Source organism: Tenrec ecaudatus, chromosome X, assembly GCF_050624435.1.
Source record: "Tenrec ecaudatus isolate mTenEca1 chromosome X, mTenEca1.hap1, whole genome shotgun sequence".
Lineage (NCBI taxonomy): Eukaryota > Metazoa > Chordata > Mammalia > Afrosoricida > Tenrecidae > Tenrec > Tenrec ecaudatus.
The window spans coordinates 147,167,446-147,187,352 of NC_134548.1; the positions used below are offsets into that span (position 1 = coordinate 147,167,446).

The 19,907-nt window shown below is 45.1% G+C and overlaps 1 protein-coding gene across 1 annotated transcript in view; it reads right to left on the minus strand.

Moving 5' to 3' along the window:
* Positions 1 to 19,907, minus strand: part of FRMD7 (FERM domain containing 7) — a 70,186-nt gene that overhangs the window by 25,139 nt on the left and 25,140 nt on the right. Inside the window, exons 2-5 of the mRNA XM_075538472.1 lie at positions 7,582 to 7,686; positions 6,738 to 6,780; positions 4,417 to 4,495; positions 1,689 to 1,786 (exon numbers count right to left, since the gene is read on the minus strand). Of these exons, the coding sequence (XP_075394587.1) occupies positions 1,689 to 1,786; positions 4,417 to 4,495; positions 6,738 to 6,780; positions 7,582 to 7,686 (325 nt within the window). The remainder of the gene's footprint in view (positions 1 to 1,688; positions 1,787 to 4,416; positions 4,496 to 6,737; positions 6,781 to 7,581; positions 7,687 to 19,907) is intronic.

Sequence of the window (19,907 nt, forward strand, 5' to 3'; positions counted from 1 at the left end):
TTCAAGGGTCTTCAAAATGATGCTTTGGTTTCACCTTCTCCCCTAAACAGACCTTATCTGTGAACTCTACTGCATGGTTTCCCACCACACCATTGTCTTCGTGTTGTTTCCCGCCCATCACTACCTATCCAATACCTGTGCGACCTAGGCCCCGCACAAAAGTCTCCCCCTCCGTAAGGCTTCTCTGATGACGGTTGCTTTCATGCCCCATGCCTTCCTGTGGTCCTGGGAGTCTCACCATCGGTCCCAGGCAAGGGGTTCATAATGGACTCTGATTTCAACATGGTCCCACCTTTTTCTGGACTCTCGGGAAGGAAGGGGCAGAGGTCAAATAGAAACTGAGGATTCTACAGAACTAGGAAGAAGCAGCCTCTCCTGGGGAGGCCTCTCTAGGAGAGAGAGAAAGGCCAGCTACCCGTACAAGCAGCGATACTATCTCCAGATAGCCCAGGCCTGCCTTTAACATCCCAGGAGCAGCCTAGCTTGTGCGCTGCTTGGCCTGCCCAGCGTCACCATCTCCCTAGTGTGGCCCCCACTCTTCCGCAGGCCTCTTTCTCTGGTACTCAGTCTCCTGCAACTACTCCACTGCTAGGGCCTAGGGAAATGCTAATAGATGCCTGGGGCCGTTTTCCATTTTAGCCTCTCTCCACCTGCTGTACACACGATACAGAGTCACACAGAGATTGCATCCAACATGACAGTGTATGGCAGAGGACACTCATCAGAGATGTATCCTCAGGGTAACAGAGGGTGTGGGGGCCTGCCTGGAAAAGTCCGTGTCTGGATTCACCCAAACCAGTTCCCGGTGAGCCAAGCCCGGAGCGGTGGGAGAGGGAAGCTGGACTGAGCTGCAAGCACAGGAGCACTGACCTTTCTTAAACAGACATATTTTATTGGGAGTTAGTGGGGGTTTTCATGTCAGATCATCGATGTTATATTCCACAAGGTAAGCTACTACACAGCCCACCTTTGCTTTCCCTTCTCCTTTATCGGCCTTTCCTTTGTTAGAACATTGTCTTCAGTCTCACACCCATTATTACTCGCTCCCCATTCCCCCTCAGCTTCTCCTGTCATAACCCTAAGGAACTAATCATCTGGTTGCTGTCTCTATTGAGTTCCCTATCCTGGATGTCAAATCAAGGAAATCATACGGACAGCCCCAGCCAGGCCAACAAAACCCAACACAGGAAAAGCCCAGTCTGAGAGACAGCAGAACACTAAGCAAAACTAGAACAAGTTATAAGTGAGTCCACAGAAGAAACCAGTGATAACCAGCCACTATCTGCAATGATCCACTTTCCACTGCACTCGGTCTGAGGGAGTTCAATGGAGGTTGGCTCTGAGGGGGCACCCTGCAATGGACTGGGGGCTGGAATCCATTTTTCATCCACACAAGCGCTCTATGAGAAGGTGTTCCTGTCACTGTCTTTAAGATGAGGCAATTTAGGCTTGAGACGGGGGGGAGGGGGGGGCAGGATTACATTCAAGGCTGCAGCAGCCAGAAGGCAGGAGAGAAGGGTTTAGGGATTGCAATGGGCGGCTTCTTTCTGCCGGACCATTCGCTTTCTCGAGATCTTTTTCAGGCTTTTTCTGCCCTGGAAGTCCAGACACGGACCTTTCATGGATGCTCGGCTCTTTCCTTGGTTCTCCACATGCTGATAGCCCCCAGACAGACACTGACCACTTACATTGTAAGATGTGAGACACCATCAACGCTGCGCACGTGTCACTGCAGGGCAGCCTTCCGAGGGCCAAATCCTTCTTGATTTGAAGAGTAAAGAGATACCTGAAAAGCAGGTGGAAAAACCTCTGAGAAAAGAAACAGGGGCCAGAAGAAGCATTTCCCTCCTCCCACATCCAAGCAGATTAAAGAAAGAAAGGGCAGCTCCAGTGAGGTAGATGGCTTTTTGTTTTTTGCGGGGGGGACTCTTTGCTTCAGCCCCAAGCTGCCCAGCCCACTGCCTCCCCAGACCTCAGCTCGACTCACCCAAAACTTTGGCAGCTCTGACAACATTAGAAATCACCCTGGCCAAATCCACTCACCAGCTTGAGGGGGCTGGCCTCGTAGCAAACCACAGATGCAACTAAAAAGCCTAGGAGATTCAGCAAGAAGGAATCTTCCTCCGAGGCCTGCACTGCTCTGTTTACTAAATGTCACCCGATAATCATTGACATACCAACTGGCAAGGTTGGCAGGACAGAATGAGCACCCCATTTCATAACTATGGAAAGAGAGAGGTTAGGTGATTTGGATTTGATCAGGTCACGCAAGAGAGTGAAATTATACATGGAATTCAGGTTTGCCATCGAATCCAAGGTTGCCCCTCTCCTAAAGACCATTTCAGAAACCAAGAACTTGAGGCTATGGTTTTATCCTTTTGCCTGGACCACCCTCTGTCTATGACCAGAGGCCAGCAGGGCGATGGATGCTAAATGACCTTTACTATCTTTATATCGTTGCACTAAAATGATGTTTAAGAAAACAAGAACAAACAGAGTAGGCATCCAAGTAATGTTTCTTTGGTAACCCTGGTGGTATAGTGGTTATGCTGTTGGGCTGCAATCTGTGGTCAGCAGTTCGAAACCATCAGCAGCTCTGCAGAAGGAACACTGGGCTTTCTACTGCCGTAAAGAGTTCAAGTCTCAGAAACCCATGGCGGGGGGTGGGGCACTATGAGTCAGCATTGACTCAATGACAGTGAGTTTAGGTTTTTATTTTTTTGGTTTGGGTAGAACTAAGTCCTTTTTTCACCAAAGGCTCATTAGGGACCAAGACAATGAATATTGCTATCCAGGGACGTGAACCCTGGTGGTAACGTGGTTAAAGCGATCGCCTATAACCTAAAGACCAGTGTTGTGAATCCATCAACTGCTCCTTGGCCGAAAGTTCTGCTTCTGTACAGATTACACTGGAAACTCAATGGGGGCCATTGCAACCCCTATGGGAGCATTCTAGTCTGGTCTATCCAGTCTCTCTGAGTCAGAATAAGTTCGATGGCAGTGGGTTGGCTTGGGTATTTGGGACTTTTGGCATCACACTTGGACGCCCTTATGAAAGGTGACTCAACTACTGAAAAGATGTGTGGAAAGAAGAAGGCCACTGACTGCCTTCTGCCATGGCCCCAAGCGGACTGCAGTATGTTCATTTACACATGAAAACATCAGTTGAGGGTGCCTACTCTTCGCCGTGTCTTATGGAAGATAGGATTTTTGTAAATACAATTCCATCTGGATAATTTTTTAATCTATTTATTTTTACTGATTCAGCTTTGAAGGCAATGTGGTGAATCAAAATTAATTGCAGGTGATCGATGAAAGTACAGATTAGGGAAAACAGGTAAATTAGTAGGTGATTATTCAATTTACAAAAGCATTCATCATTATAATCCTTCCAATTGTGAGTTCCCTTAATGCATTAGAAATGATTCAATTAGAAAAATTATGTTTGCGCACCACTCTCAGAAAACCATGTATTAGCAATACACAAGGCATCTCTGTATAACCAACTAGAGTTAAATGTTCTTAAATGGATCAGAGGGAGGAAAAGATAAAGGAAGGTTAACTTCTACCCATTTTCAAATATAGATGCATATGAGAATTATCTGCCTTAGCTGCAAAAGGGAAAGTGAATTTCCTTTTGCTCCTAGCAAGCAAGAAAGGAAATTTCATGTCATTTGACACGTCCCTTGCTGTGAAGGAGGCAGCTGCCTGCGAGAAATACAAAATCCTCACTCTGAACAGCTGATGAATCATTTATCATCACATTGATTTTCTAATTCCTTTTCTATGAGGTTTCTTTTTTTTTTTGGAGAAAGTTTATCTCCATAAAACTTGGTCACAATTCAAAATCCGACTGAAATGAGTGAGTAGTGTTAACTAATACAGGTATCACATTCACTGGGAAAGTTGCATCCAACTCACAAATGGAGAGAGAGAAAGTACATAAGTACATGGAGGTTGGTGCAAAATGGCTTCTGGAAAGACGCCCTCCGAACATAAGCCCCCTGTACAAAACAGGGCGAAGACACACAGCTGGGCGGAAGGTTCAGGGAGAGTAACTGCCAGCTTCCTGCGACCTTAGCCCGGTCATGTGAGCACCCAGGTTGCCTCGCCTGTCAACCCAGAGAGCTAGACTAGATGATCCCTTCCTACAATCCATGGTCTAACCCCAAGCAGGCACCTCGGCTACCACTTTTAGAGACCACTCCCTTGGCCGCCATCCCCACTTTGGGGGAGATTAGCACCTGGGGGACTAGCCAGGCCCTTCTTCTCTCCAGCTCCTCTGCAACGCCCAGAAAGTGACGAAAAGCCAGAAATTCCAAAGAGCCTTCTAATCTAAGCCCTTCCCAGTTGAATGGAGAACACGACCACCCGTCGGTAATAGCGTGCAGCAGACACACACGTTAAGTACATCACCTTGTTAGCTCTTCACGCAGATGTCCGGGGTCCACTGGGAAAAATTTCACCATAAATTTGAAAACAACCTCCTTAGGATCTTAAAACACAATAGCTCCATAAGTTTTATTTAAATGTCCATCACAATAATTACAGGTCTGTACATGTTCTCTCTCTCTCTCTCTCTCTCTCTCTCTCTCTCTCTCTCTCTCTCTCTCTCTCTCTCTCTAACTCACATGCACCTTTCCTCCTCCCCATGATTCCCTCCCACAGGCTTGTCTTTTACACTTCAATTTTTCACATGCAAAAAGTGTTGCCTTGTGGATAACAATTGGCAAAGTTCTCCCTCCGCCCCCCCCCACCCCGCCGGAGTTTGTTTTAGTAAAAATGTGTCCCTGTGGGAGCCTATTATGTCCTCTTCTCAGAAGTATCCCATTGAGAAAAGTATACCACTTGCTACATGGAATTCTGCATCCTGGCTGAGAGAAGGGCCCAGTTCTAGCTGGGACAGGTAAATAGCACCTGTCTGAAGGATTACATGAAAGGGTCGAGAAATAGGATGGGCTGATGCCTCTGTGTTTCCTAATCTACTTGCAGTCACATCTACTTGTATTTGAAAATAATTGGATTTTTCTTTTCCATCAGAAGCAAACAAAGGCGTGTATACATGATAACATCAGTTTGTTCAGTAAATATTTGTTGAGTGCCGTTATGTGTTGACCATGGTACTGAACAGGCACTGGGAAGACAAAGGCAAGTAAGAGCACGTAGTCAGACAGAAGAGAGATAGTAACACAGATAGTTACACGACCACAAAGTGAATGCTAAAGACATATACTGTATATACTCATGTACAAGCCGAGTTTTTCAGCACATTTTTAATGCAGTTATTGTGGTAAAATTAGGTGCCTCAGCTGATATTCGGGTCAGCTTATACTGAAGTATATACTGTAATTACCTATAAGCATCGATCCTGGGAAAGCAAAGAGGGGAGGGGCGATGGCCAGTTTGGAGGAGCTCAAGGATTTAGCATACAAAAACAAAAGAGTACTAGTCAAATTAGAGTGCTAATGGCACAATTATTAAGTGCTCAGCTACAGAGTGAAAAGTCAGCAGTTCAAACCCACTAGGGGTTTCATAGGAGCCAAGACCTGCTGTAAAGCTGAAAGCCTACGAAACCTCATGGGACAGTTCTACTCTGCCTTACAGGGTCACTGCACGTCAGCATTGACTTGGTGGCATGCAATGGCAACAAGTACACTAGAATTTTCTGGAAACAACAATCGTGTGGGATTTACTTGTACTAAAAAAAAAAAAAGAAGAACCATTCATCTGAACTTTCAATATAATTGAGCATCCCATACTTTATCTTAAATCTCATACCTGAAATTCATTTTTCAGCTCAGGAGGGGCAAGAAAACCAAATACCACCAACTAGAAGAGTGGAAAAGCAGTCCGCTTTAAAAGCTTTGTGTGTCATGGAAATTAATTTGGATTTTATTCTAAGGACAAGGAGGAGCCATGGAAAGGTTTTAAGCAGGAGAACAATCTGGTCAGGTTTTGTTGGATGGTTGCAGGAGGATCTGTTAGGAATCTGGTGACAGGTGACGGCCATATGATAGTAACAGTCAGGACTTTGGGAGTCACCAACATGGAAAGAAAGGATGAAGGCAAAGAAAACAGCGAGAGAGCGTGTTTCTGAAACTTTTTCTCAAAGTGCAGAATTTGTTAAAAATGCAGGTTTCTGGCTCCCTATTTAAGGTGCCTGGGTGCTGCAGATAGTGGAATGCTTACTGGTCAACCAGCAGCGGCATCCATACTGACCTGGCAACTAGTTTGTTTTTGAGACCCAAGAATAAATCCACGTGATCCTAATATACAGTGATATTTAAGAGCCCCTAGCCTCGGTTGCCATATGCTGGGAGAAACGATTTCTTACATAGTGGGCGCTCAAATCTGAACTCAACTGAATGGATGATACCTGGGATGGGATAAAACATCATCCGGCAGACAACAAATGACATTGTCGATTGGACACCAAGGAGGCATGAAGATTTGCCATGCACAATGTGAAATTTATTCCCAGAACCATTCCACAGCGTGCGTAAGGGGCAGGGCTCTTCAAATGTACTCAAAGGCCCAGCAGCATGATCTCCTTCGTGTTGGGCAACATTGAGATGAACTTTTTAAATGACTAAGTTTCCTGGACTTATGAAGGCTTGAAATAATACATCCAAGCCCTTCTTTCCAGCTAGATTAAGGTGAGGAATCACGTGGCATTGCCGAGAGAGTTTCAAGTTGTAGCTGGGAACTATATTCCTTAAATGATTTTCCAGACTTACTTTTCACTTGCTTTGTTATGGGCTTTAGAAGTTCCAGCCAAACCTATAATGACATGCATACACAATTGGTAAAACATGGCATGGAGTGCACTTATCATTTTATTGTCGTTATTATTATCATTATTTTGCAGTTAACAGGAAAAGGTCGACAGGAAATAAGCAAATAACAGCACCCTTTAGACTTCTAAAACTAGGTAGAAGCTGCAATGTCAGGGATGACATATCTTCACCACACTCCTTCTGGGCCCTTGTATTTTTCCAAAGACATTGAACGTTGTTGATCTACAAACACTTTGCTGTTGACAGTTGAATCAGCGCTCTCCTGCCCCTGTAGGATCACAGAGGTATTACATACAAGTCTCAGTTGCTACAAAGACTAATGAAGACATCTGGCTCCACATTTGAATCTTACAGCTTCCAAATGCCAACCTAGAAGTCCTTCCAGAAAGGGGCCCAGGTGACAGATATGACAAGGGAGGAACCATTGGGAAGAATCTGGAGCTGAGAGAGGGAAAAGGAGATCCCCCTGAATCATCATCAGAAAGATTAATAGTCTTCATTCTGTGGGCTGAGGGTCCGTTTATGGAAAGTCAAACTAGAGAGCAGAGATGGGCAGTCAGGTCGCAGAGTGACAAAACATAAGCATGGGTCAGAAGAATATTTGGCATGATTTGTAGTAAACAATAGGGAGGGGATATATATATATACACAATTCAATACAATCCTTTGTGAAGGTGTTCATGACTTTTCCTTTCAATCAGGAGTTTGAGCCTCACCTATCTGGCCGCAGACGGTATTTGGAAGCAATGCTACACACGCAGAACCCAGCATGGAACCAACTTACATTATTTCCAGAATGGCTGCAGAATTCTAATCCAAAGTATTCCTTTTCGGCAAGGTTTAAATGGCTGCAACTCAGGTGAAACAGCGCCTTTCCAGACGACTTTTGCTAAAACGAAATAAAGAGATCATAGGCCAGGGTGCCTTCCGGAGCTGACATTGTTACAGCAGTGTGGGAGAAAGGGAAGAAGCAAGCAGGATCCATGGCCAGCAGACCCACTCCATTAAGCACCGGTTAGAAGACGTAAATGCTGTTTAGTTGCCCATCGACCTATAGAGTGTTCCAGAACTCCAACAGCAAAACTCACTGCCAGCGAGTGCATTCACACTCGTGCAGAACAGAACTGCCTTTGTGGATTTCCAAGACTGTGAGTCTTTCTGGGAGGAGAAAGCCTCCTCTTTCTCCTGGGGAGCAGCTGGTGATTTCAAACGGCTGACCTTGGGGTTAGGTGCCCAGTGCATAACCCACTAGACCACCAGGGCTCCTGACATTGTTTGAGAAGTCCTCCTACAAGATATTTATACACTAAGGGCAAATCCTCCAGGGAACAGAAAATCTGACTTCACCATGGATAGCTCTGCAAATCTCCCCCTTTTAGCTGAACTCCAATCAATGCATCCCACAGACGACCGGAATGCTTTCCCCTAAGCTGACAGGTGAATCAAGATGCCCATCTGACAATAGCATTTCTCTGGTTAGAATCCTTCTGAGACCCCTGTCAGGCTAAAGACTGGAGGCAAGGAGGCCGGGCCCTCCCTGTCAGCTTCCTCTCTTGCTACGCCCTGCCTGACACGTTCCTCTGCACTAATCGCAGCCTGCTCCTTGTCCCCCACACACGTCAGCTCCTTTCATGCTTCCATGCCTTTGCTCGCCGTGTTCCTTCTACACAGACCGCCCTTCCCACTACTCCTACTCAGCTCAGATGTCTTCTCCCCGGGACAGCTTTCTCTGGTCTCAATCAGCAGCAGGTTGAGCCAAGGGCGGCACCCCGCTTCTCCCCACTAACCCCCCACCCCTGCAGTATGGCCCCACATCCCCTGGCTTACCACGCGCAGGGCACGTCTTACCCTAGACATCTATCTTCCCCATTGGCTGGGATTCCTTCAGAACCGGGGCCTTGCTTTTTCTCTTGTGCATACCGCAGAGCCTGGCACATAGGAGGAGCTCTAGACCGTGTGCTGGTCCCCCACGAACTTAGCCCTATGTGCAACTTGAGCAAACTTGGCCCACCTCAGCTGTTTATGGCCTGAGGCATCCTCTGGCCTCTGCTCAAGGACCCAAGAAGGTTTTTGCTTCGGGAAGCGCCGCCCCCCCAACCCCCATCCCCCACGCCCCCGTTGAGCAGTGGAGCAGCAGTTTTCTTAAGCTTCTCTGAGAACCAGAGCTTTGAAGGACTCTGAAGCGCCTCTTAGCTGCCACTGACCTTCAGCCAGCACCCTTACCGAGCGCCAGGGCTGCAGTTTGCGAGGAGGCCGGTGATGGGAAAATTGGGCCCTGGCTGATGGGCGCAAAGACACACTGCTGCCAACCGCTAGTTAAAGCCAAGTCACGCAGCGCCTGGAGTGCAGGGAGGGAAGCCTCCCGTGGGGAAGTGTAGCTGGAAAGCAGCAAGCCATGGAATCACCAGCAACCTTGAGAGGTCACAGTCCATTCACCCCGCTGCCACCCCGCGCCATCTCCCCACCCCTCTGCCTCAGCCTAGCTGAGCAGAGTCCACATCTGGGATTTAATAGCTTCCAGGAAGGCAGCCCACCGCACCCCTTCCCCAGCGGACCGGAGTACCCAGCCCCCCGCCCCCATCTGCTCCTAGACTTCCCTGCACAACACTCCACCAACTTGAAATACCTCGGGCTAACCAGGGGCCTATTTTTAAATGCAAATGGGCCGCCAAGGGCAAAACCTATGGCATTCCTAGCACCTGGAAAGAAAGCTGCCTTCCTGAGGGAGGGAGGTTTGATGGGATGTGGGAAGTCACATTGGAGCTGGAGCCCAGAAAAAAGGGGTCAGCCCAGGGGCAGGGATGCCAAGGGCACGAGAGGCACTCGGGGAGGGGCGCCCAGTTGTGGAGGAAGAAGGGAGTGGGTTTTTTGGTTTTTTGGGGGCTTATGTGGCAACCTTGCCTAAGGCATGTGCTGCCACAGACCATTCCAGACGAATGAAATCCCTCCTATTTTTAAAGTCCTCCAGACAAGGTGCTGCTATGGAATTTTTATTGTGAAAAAATTTTTTTCGAAAGAGAGAGACATGATAGCAATACTTTTCCCAGCACAACAGAACCATTTCGGTCCTGAGGTCCAAACTCTATCCGAGACTGAGTTTCTCAGGCAACCATTGAAGAAACTCAAGATGTTGCTGCTTCCTCCTCCTGCTTAATTCTACTTTTCCGCAGGACCACTTTCCCCACCAACGGCCACATCCCATACATCTGTCCACTTGGTTCTCCTGCCACCAAGGATATGTAACCATTCCTGTAAGACTTCCGATCGAGGCTTACTTGTTGTGTTCCCTGTTGTTTGACCCCCATTCCACGTGTATAATAATCCCACGTTTATAACATCCACCGCTGTGTGCACGTTGCCAACTGGTCTAGAAGCCCCTCAGGCAGTCTTGCATTTGGGGATCAGGTGCTTACAGGGCTCAACTCCCCGCCCCTGCCTCCCAGGCCCAGAGAGACATTTCCTTACTGCCTCTGGAATGTGCATTAGACCTGACCAACCAGCCATATCGAATGCATTGCATAATACATAAAAATGTGGTTCCGCCTCAATTTGCCATCTTTAATTTTTTCTATCATTATAAGCTAATTCCTCAATGTTTGTGTTATGATTATCTTTTTCATCATATCTCCTTATTATGTACAATCAACTCTTTTCCCTTTTCTGGACTTCTGATTAAAATTGCTGCTGCCTTGTTTAAGCGGACACTTTCGTTTTTCTTTTCAATCATTTTATTGGAGGCTCTTATAGCTCTTACCACAATCCATCCATGCATCCATATGTTGTCATCATCATTTTCAAAATAATTTCTTTCTACTTGAACCCTTGGTATCAGCTCATGTCCCCTCCTCCCACCCTCCCTTCCTCATGAATTTATCAGTTATAATTATTTTCATGTCTTACACCGACTGATGTCTCCCTTTACCTACTTTTCTGTTATAACCCCCTGTCAATCATTGTGACTGGTTCCCCTCCTTTCCACCCCCCCCCCACCTTCCCCTTCTCCTCCTGGTATTCCTACTCTCATTATTGGTCCTGAGGGATTAATCTGTCTTGGATTCCCTGTGTTGAGAGCTCTTATCTGTAACAGAGTACATGCTCTGGTCTAGCTGAATTTGTAAGGTAGAATTGGGGTCATGATAGTGGGGTGGAGAGAAGCACAAATGAGCTAGAGGAAAGTTGTGTGCTTAGTTGGTGCTACACTGCACCTTGACTGGCTTATCTCTTCCTTGTGATCCTTCTGTGGAGGATGTCCAATTGTCTACAAATGGGTTTTGGGGCTCCACTTCACCCTCCCCCTCATTCACATTGGCATAATTTTTTGTTTTGGGTCTTTGATGTCTGATACCTGATCCCATAAACATCTCACGATCACACAGGCTGGTGTGCTTCTTCCATGTGGGCTTTGTTGCTTCTCAGCTAGATGGCTGCCTGTTTATCTTCAAGTCTTTAATTCCCAGATGATATATCTTTTGATAGCCTGGCACCATCAGCTTTCTTCACCACATTTTCTTATGCACCCATTTTGTCTTCAGTGCTTGTGTCAGGAAGGTGAGCAGCACAGAATCCTGGGTTATTAGAATAAAGTGCTCTTGCGTTGACGGAGTACTTGAGTGGAGACCCAATGAAGCAGATACTTTCAAAGTTATAATCAAGCTCCTTGTTGTCAGCCACCATTTAGTCAACTTTAATGCTTACATTAACTCTAACGTAACCCTATTTATGCCACTGAAGTCAGTGATCCCATATACAAGCCAGGTAAGTCTGCCCCCAAGGCCAGTGCATTGAACTGTTGTGATCAATAGGGGGTTTGGTTTGGGTTTGCTTTTAATGTAGATTGCTCATTCTTTGTTCCCCCTCTAGTCTTCCTTAGTCTCAAAGCACCCTGAAACCTATTCAGCATTAAAGCAACACAACAAGCCACCAAGGACAAATGTGTAGTAGGTGCTCAAGGTTCATTGGCTAGAATCAAGCAGTCTCCCACATAGGATTCAAGACTTTTACCACTAAATCACTAAGATTCCAATCAAGCTCTTTCCCAGCCAACCCATTGCCATAGAATTCATTCCAACTCATAAAAACTCTACATATGGTTTTTGAGTCTGTAGATATTTATGGGAGCAGAAAGCCTCATCTTTCTCATGAGGAATGGCAGGTGGTTTTGAACTGCTCGTCTTGTGGTTAGCAGTCCAATACTTACCCAACAGTGCCACCAAGGTTCTTTGTCAAGCTCTTTCTTTTTTTAAGTTTGTTTGCCACCCGTCCTCCCACCCAAGGAAATACAGAACTCTAATCCTGAACCCTAGCTTGCACTCACCTCCTCCTTTGGATTACAATAGAACCATGTCTGTTTTTATTAATATTATTATTATTACTTTTAACAACTTTGTCAGAACATGTATCTATAATATGTAATTTACAAACTGGACTATTGGGCACTGATTTTGAGGTGCTCCAAACTCATCTGATCATGGAATTAATACCTAAGGTGGTTAGTTTTGGAAACCAACCTGCCATATCTTGATATTCCTAGGGTTGTTGCATATCAATTTGTGTAAAGAAACCTGGATTTTATCTGGCTCTACCCATTTACCAACAGTATGAATTGGGGCCAGTCGTTGAACCCACAGACTGACCTGCCTTTCTATGTACCTGAGAACAGAAACTATTTGTTTGAATACCTGGCACCAAGCATAGAGCCTGGCAAAGAGTGACTAGTCACTAAGTGCTTATTGAATGGATGGGTGACTCGTAATCATTAGTACGATATTCCTCTCCAGTTGGTCAGTCACTATGAGACCTTGGACACATTACTAAACCTTTCGGAGTCTCAGTTGACTTATTTGAAAACTGGAGGTAATCATGGTATGACCTCACAGGGCCGGAGTGAAGATTAAACAAAAGCTGCCCACCAAGACCTTAGTATCAAGGCTGGCAATCTCAGAAGACTCCAGAAATGATGCAAGGGTGAGTGAATGCATAGCAACGTCTGGCAGGACACACTCCAAAGTGTCATACTGGGCTGGGGATAAGTTAAGTGCGCGGTGGTGGGGATGGTGGGGGGGGGGAGACTTCAACTTTTGACTTTATACACATCTGGAGGGTTTGTAGTTTGTTCTTTTTTTAATAAGCAAGAACAGTAGAAACTCTGTTAGCTGAACAGTGTATAGAGAATGTTCTCTATGCCTTCATATATAAAACAATGGCAGATGCCTGTGTGATGATCTAGTACAATTGTGCCCATGTACACCCATTCACTCACTGGGTGCCATGCTTACTCAGAATGACTTTCCTGAACATATTTTGACCTCATCGACTTATAATTACATCGTTTAAATACAAAGACCTCTCAGGAGAATTAGGCACTAAGCACAAGAATTCTCTCTCTGAAGACTAAGTGGAATGCTGTGTAAAGACTCAGTCACCCCCTCCCTCCTGGCAATCTGCGTGGTCTATGATAGTAAAATATTGGGAGATAAAAGATATCAAAGTCGGACGTCATCTATGCTGTCATTGCTTTGTGTCTTCATTCTTGTTTCACATTATATAGAGCAATACTGCATTACGACTGTGGTATATGGGGGCGGGGGGGGGGAGAGGGAGAAGACAGCACTAGTCAGAAGTCCATACTGAAAGAAAAGGCCTTGATCAAAGGATGTCTATGTCAATTTGAATGTGCACATAGTAAGGGAAAATGAACGTGTAAGGTGTTTTGTATCTTCATGTGCATGCATGATTGATTGTATTGCTGGTCTAGCAATTTTATCAATTGACTGACTGAGTACCACAGCAGATAAAAGAAATTCTGGTGTATCCATGTCTTGACTATGCAGTTTAAAATGCAGATTATCTAATTAAAGTTTCCAAAAAGTATACAATGAAGCAAAAAATAATCTATATTAACAGTAACATAAAATATATTTTCAAAAACATCTTTTTCCTTAACCTTTTCTATTTCCAAAGAAATGCATCAGCCATAGAAGCACTTTTATGGTACAGTGTCTTATGAAGAACCTTATTGATGTGCTCACTGCTGGTTTCCCATGCTGCCGTCAGCTTTCCAAGTGGTTCTCATACCCTTCGCAGGCGATTGTTCCAGAACTCACAGATGATAGTTACTCATTTTCCTGACTTTATAATTATGTCTCATTTTTTTAAATCCCCAAATATGGCCTGGTTTGATAGACTGTTTTAGTTACCAAATTTGGTTTTTATGACATTTGGCTCTTTCTAAACAGTAAATTCACTCTGAAATAATGAAGATTTGTGAGGTATTTGGGAAGGAATGTGCCTAGTTACAAAAAGCCAAAAAGGAGTTCCAAGAATGTGCTGAGCACCTGCAATCAATATGAGGTGGCAGCCTAGCCCAGCAGTTAAGAATGTGGGCTCTGGAGCCAGACACACCTGACTCTAGTTCTGGTACCTCCACTAGAGGGATGATCTTAGATGGGCTAGTCAGTCTTCTTGAACCTCAGTTTCCTCAATTGTTAAAAACGGACTGTACAAAACCAGACACTAAAGAGTCCATGATTCCATGTATGTGAGATTTCTGGAATAGGCAAATCCATAAAGACAGGAAGATGATTCATGACCATCAGAGGCGGAAAAGAGGGAAAGAGTGAGGATCAGCTAACAGTACAGGGTTTCTTCTGGGGTGATGCAATGTTCGGGAATTACATCATTGTAACGGTTGCACAACCATATGAATGTACTAATACCACGGACTTAGTCACTTCAAACAGATTATTTTTATGTGGATAGTATCTTATTAGGAAGCATCTAGTGAGAATCTAGTAATGTGCATCTAGTGAGAAGAGCTATGTAGTTTGCACAATATCTAGGGAATGGGAAGAACTCAGTGAATGTTGACTATTTAATCCAGTGACTATATAACTAACTGATTGTCAAACTAGGACACTGTTGGTCAGTGACAGGGGCAACCAACAATGAATATGTCATCATGGCAGGCATAAACTAGGATTGTTCTGGATAAATCTGAATCCCTGGTTAACGAGCTATGAGAATTTGAATCACCCCAAGAGTCTGTTCTGACAAGGGCAGTTCTTATTTAAATATTCAAATTTTAGTGTCCCTGGGTGATGTAAAAGATTTATGTGTATGGCTGCTAATAGGAGGTTCAAGTCCACTAAAATGCTCCTTTGAAGAGGGGGAGAAGGACAACACTGAAGATACAGCTCGGAGAGGGGGGCAGGTCTGCTCAGAACACAGGGGAGCAAACTAAGAGGGGAAGAGAGAGAAAGAGAGACTGGACCCCATCCTGGTCCACCAAACCCCAAGGATGATATTCCTTCTCAGAGCAGCCAATACACAGAGAGGACCATAGGGCTGGCCCCACCATGAGACACAACATCCCTCACTGACCCACAGCGCTATGGGGGACAACCCTGGAGGCACAGTGCAGGAATTGTGCCCAATCTGACCCCACCACACCAGGGCAAAACACTAAGGGCGTGCAGCAGAACAGCAATGGGAGCAAAACAATGAAGTCCCCAGGGAATACCAAAAATAGACGTCGGAGGCAGGGCCTGACACCTCATCAGACTCAATCAGAAAGCATTCATATCTGGAAACACAGGGAATCCTGGACAGATAATTTATAAATTATCAAGGATTTGTGAGGGAGGGTGAGGTAGGGAAGGGGCAAATGAGGAGCTGATACCAAGGGCTCAAGTAGAAAACAAAAATTTTGAGAATGATGAGGGCAGCAAATGTACAAATGTGCTTGACACACAATGGATGGATGGATTTATGGATTGTGATAAGAGTTGTACGAGCCCCCAATAAAATGATTTGAAAAAAGAAAACATCCATAAAGGTCAACTATTTATAGGCTTTTCTATTTTTTGCTGTTTTTTCATGTCTATCTATATAAGATAGGCAGGATAAGTAATCCAGAAGAGGAAACAACAGGACTGATAGTTCCAGGGGGACTTGGGAGATGAGGAGGTGGAGGAAAGGATGGGGGGGATCCAACAAACCCAGGGACAAGGGATCTAAAATCGATGGTGAGGAGAGTGTAGAATGCCTGATGGGGTTTGATCAAGTGCAATGTAGCCGAGAGGAATTACTGAAAGCCAAATAAAGGTTGAACATGATAGTGGGACTAGAGGAAAGTAAAAGGAAATAGAGGAAAGAACTAGGTGGCAACGGACATTTACAGAGGTATAAATACAGGCACATACAGATATATATATATAACAATTCTATATATATAGCAACAGTGATATAGGTCTATGTACATATATTTATATGTTACATTAAGGTAGAAGGTGGACATTGGGCCTCAACTCATGTCATCCCTCAATGCAAGAACACTTTGTTCTAATAACCTGGCGTTCTGTGATGCTCACCTTGCTCACAAGATCCCTAAAGACAGAAAAACTACTGGATACAAACAAGCCAAGGGTGAGGTCCAGGTAGTATGGCAGGGGCCAGACCAATCCAGGGGTAAATATGGTAGACAACTAAAAAAGAGGCAGGAGGAGGGGGGAAGGAAAGGGGAAAAGGGGGAAAAAAAGAGATGTGTGGCAGGGGAATAGGGCACTGACCCACCCAAAGGGAGGGTAGTGTTTGTGTCTCCACAAGGAAAGAGGGACTGGATGCAGTGTTCCGGGATGCAAATGCAGTGTGCCGGCATGGAGAGGGGTGCCAGTGGATGGGCCTGAGGGCTCGGTCCCCATACCAGCTACGTGGACAACTGCCCCTCCCCCCAGAAGAATTTACTTTAGAGAACTGCACTGAAGCTGCAGCTAGGGGAGAGGGACATGTCTGATCAAAGCACACAGGAGCAAATGAATGGGGAGGAGGAGAGAGTGGAGCACAGCCTGGCCCACCAGGCCTGGAGGGCGATATCCCCACTCTGAACAGTCAATGCACAGAGTGGACCATATGGCTGATCACACTATGAGACATGACCTCTCTCGCTGACCCATGGCCCTATGAGGGACAACACTGGAGACTCAATATGGGGACCAGGACTAACCCTAAGACACCTAGGCAAAATATTAAAGGCATGTGGCAGAGCAATGGGACCAGGGGGGTGGGAGGAGAGCAGAGCAGGGAGCTCCTGAGGGAGTGCAAAGGATAGACTCTGGGGCCAGAGCGTGGCACCGCATCTGACTTGACTGGAGGACACGTATAGAGGTCAAAAATCTGAACTTGATCTATTTACAGGTTTTCTTTCGTTTTGAAATTTAATTTTTTTTCCTTTTTTAATTAATTAATTTTTTCATGGGTCATTGATTTTCTTTTGTTGTCATCTTTATGTTCTCTTCTGTTGCTTTGTCTTGCTATGCTTTTTTTGGTGCATATTATAATCTCTGCAGATCTGTCTACAAAAAAATAGGCTGGATGAATAGTCTGGAGGAGAAAACAACGGGACTAATGGTTCCAGGGAGACACGGGAGAGGGGAAGGTGGGGGTAAAGAGGTGGTGCTGACCAACCCAGGCACAGGGGAGCAACACGTGATCCAAAATCAGTGGCAAGGAGGGTGTGAGAAGCCTGGACAAGAACAGCAAGGACAATGTAACCAAGAGAAATTACTGAAACCCAAACAAAGGCTGAGCATGATAGTGGGACAAGAGGAAAGTAAAAGGAAATAGAGGAAAGAACTAGGAGGCAAAGTATATTTACAGAGGGCTAAATGCAGGCATGTGCATATATAAATGGGTTTATATAGGATGGTGGGAAAATAGATCTACATGCATATATTTATAGGTGTAGTATTAAGGCAGCTAATGGACATTGAACCTCCACTCAAGTACTTACTGAATGCAAGAACACTTGTTCTATTAAATTGACATTCCATGATGCACAACTTCCTGACACGATCGCTGAAGACAAATGGGTGCATAAGCAAATTTGATGAAGAAAGCTGATGGTAACCGGCTATCAAAGGATATAGCGTCTGGGGTCTTAAAGGCTTGAAGATAAACAAACGGCCCTCTAGCCCAGAGCAAAAAAGCCCACATGGAAGAAGCACACTAGCCTGTGTGACCACAAGGTGTAGAAGGGACCAGGTATCGGACATCAAAGAACAAAAACTCATATCAATGTAAATGAGGGTGAGTGCAGAGTGGAGACCCAAAGGCCATCTTTAGGCAACTGGACACCCCCTTACTGAAGGGTCTCTGGGAGGAGACGAGCCATGCAAGGTTCAGGGTAACAATGAGGAAACATACAACTTTCCTCTAGTTCTTAAATGCGTCCTCCCCCTACTATCATGATCCCAATTCTACCTTACAAATCTGGCTAGACCAAAGGATGTACATTGGTACGGATAGGAACTGGAAACACAGGGAATCCAGGATAGATGACCCCTTCAGGACCAGTGGTGAGAGTGGCCAGACCTGGAGGGTGGAGGGAAGGTGAGGTAGAAAGGGGGAACCAATTACCAGAATCTATATATAACCTCCTCCGTGGGACACGGAAAACAGAAAAGTGGGTGAAGGGAGACATTGGACAGTGTAAGATATGACAAAATAATATTAATTTATAAATTATCAAGGGTTCATGAGGGAGGAGGGAGTGGGGAGGGAGGGGAAAATGAGTAGCTGATATCAAGGGCTCAAGTAGAAAGCAAATGTTGTGAGAATGATGATGGCAACAAATGGACAAATGTGCTTGACACGATTGATGTATATATGGATTGTGATAAGAAGTGTACAAGCCCCCAATGAAATGATTTTTTAAAAATCATTGAAGACCAAGCGGGTGCAAAAGCAAATGCAGTGAAGAAAGCTGATGCTTCCCAGCTATCAAAAGATATGAAGATAAACAAGCAGCCCTCTAGCTAGGAAGCAACAACTCCCACATGGAAGAAGCACACCAGCCTATGTGATCATGAGTTGTCAATGGGATCAGGTATCAGGCATCAGAAGACGCATAACAAACAATCATATTGATGCAAACGGGGGGTCGGGGTGGAGTGGAGCCCCAAAGCCTGTGTCTAGGCAATTGGACATCCCCTCACAGAAGGGTCACAAGGAAGGGATGAGCCAGCCAGCATGCAGTATAGCACCAATGAAACATTCAACTTTCCTATAGTTTTTTAATGCTTCCTCCCCCTCTGCACTATCATGACCCCAATTCTACCGCACAATTCCAGTGAGACTGGAGCATGTACACTGGTATAGATAAGAGCTCTCCACACACAGAATCTAGGACAGATTCATGCCACAGGACCTATAATGGGAGTAGTGGTACCATGAGGGAAGGGGAAGGTGGGAGAAGAAAGGGAAAGGGGGAACCGATCTCAATGATTGATGTATAAGCCCCTCTCCCAGGGTGGAAACAACAGAAATATGGATTAAAGGAGACAGCGGAGAGTGTAAGATATGAAAATAATAATAATTTATAAATTATCAAGGGTTCATGCGGGTGGTAGGGTGGGAGGAAAAACAATGAGCTTTTGTCAAGGGCTCAAGTAGAAAGGAAATGTTTTTAAAAGGATGACGACAACAACATATGTACAAATGTGCTTGATACAATGGTTGTATGAATTGTTATAAGAGCTGTACGAGCCCAATAAAATGATTTAAACAGAGAGAGAGAGAATAAGAAAGAAAATGATTGGAGCAGTTTTCCTCTGTCACCTGTGATTTGCTTGTTTGATTCAAGTTCTGGAACATTAAAGACCACACGCACACCTGGGATTCTCATAGAAACTAGTATAGGTTGATCGTCCCACCAGCGACAAGTGAATGAGTTGGTTTTTCAGTCTTGTTAACCCTTTGCATCCACAGAGCTTGTAGGTGGGAGCCGTAGAGCCACAGAAAAAGGGACAGAAGCCGTTTCTCTGTTCACTCTGCTTAAGAAAACTTAAAAAAAGAATGCATCCCTCACATCTCCTCTAGCATTAAGTCTCTTTAATTTTTTTCCTTGTTGTAATTTTCAATTTCCCTGTTGTAAATTACAGAGCGTAGATACAAGGTTTGCGCTTACTTTTTCCCTCTTAAATAAAAACTGTATTGTAGTTGTTGTTGAAGATATACCCAGCAGAACCAATTCAGCAATTTCTATGTGTACAATGCAGTCCCAACGATGACATTCTTCAAGTTTGTTCAGATTGTTCCTCCCCACTGACCCACTAA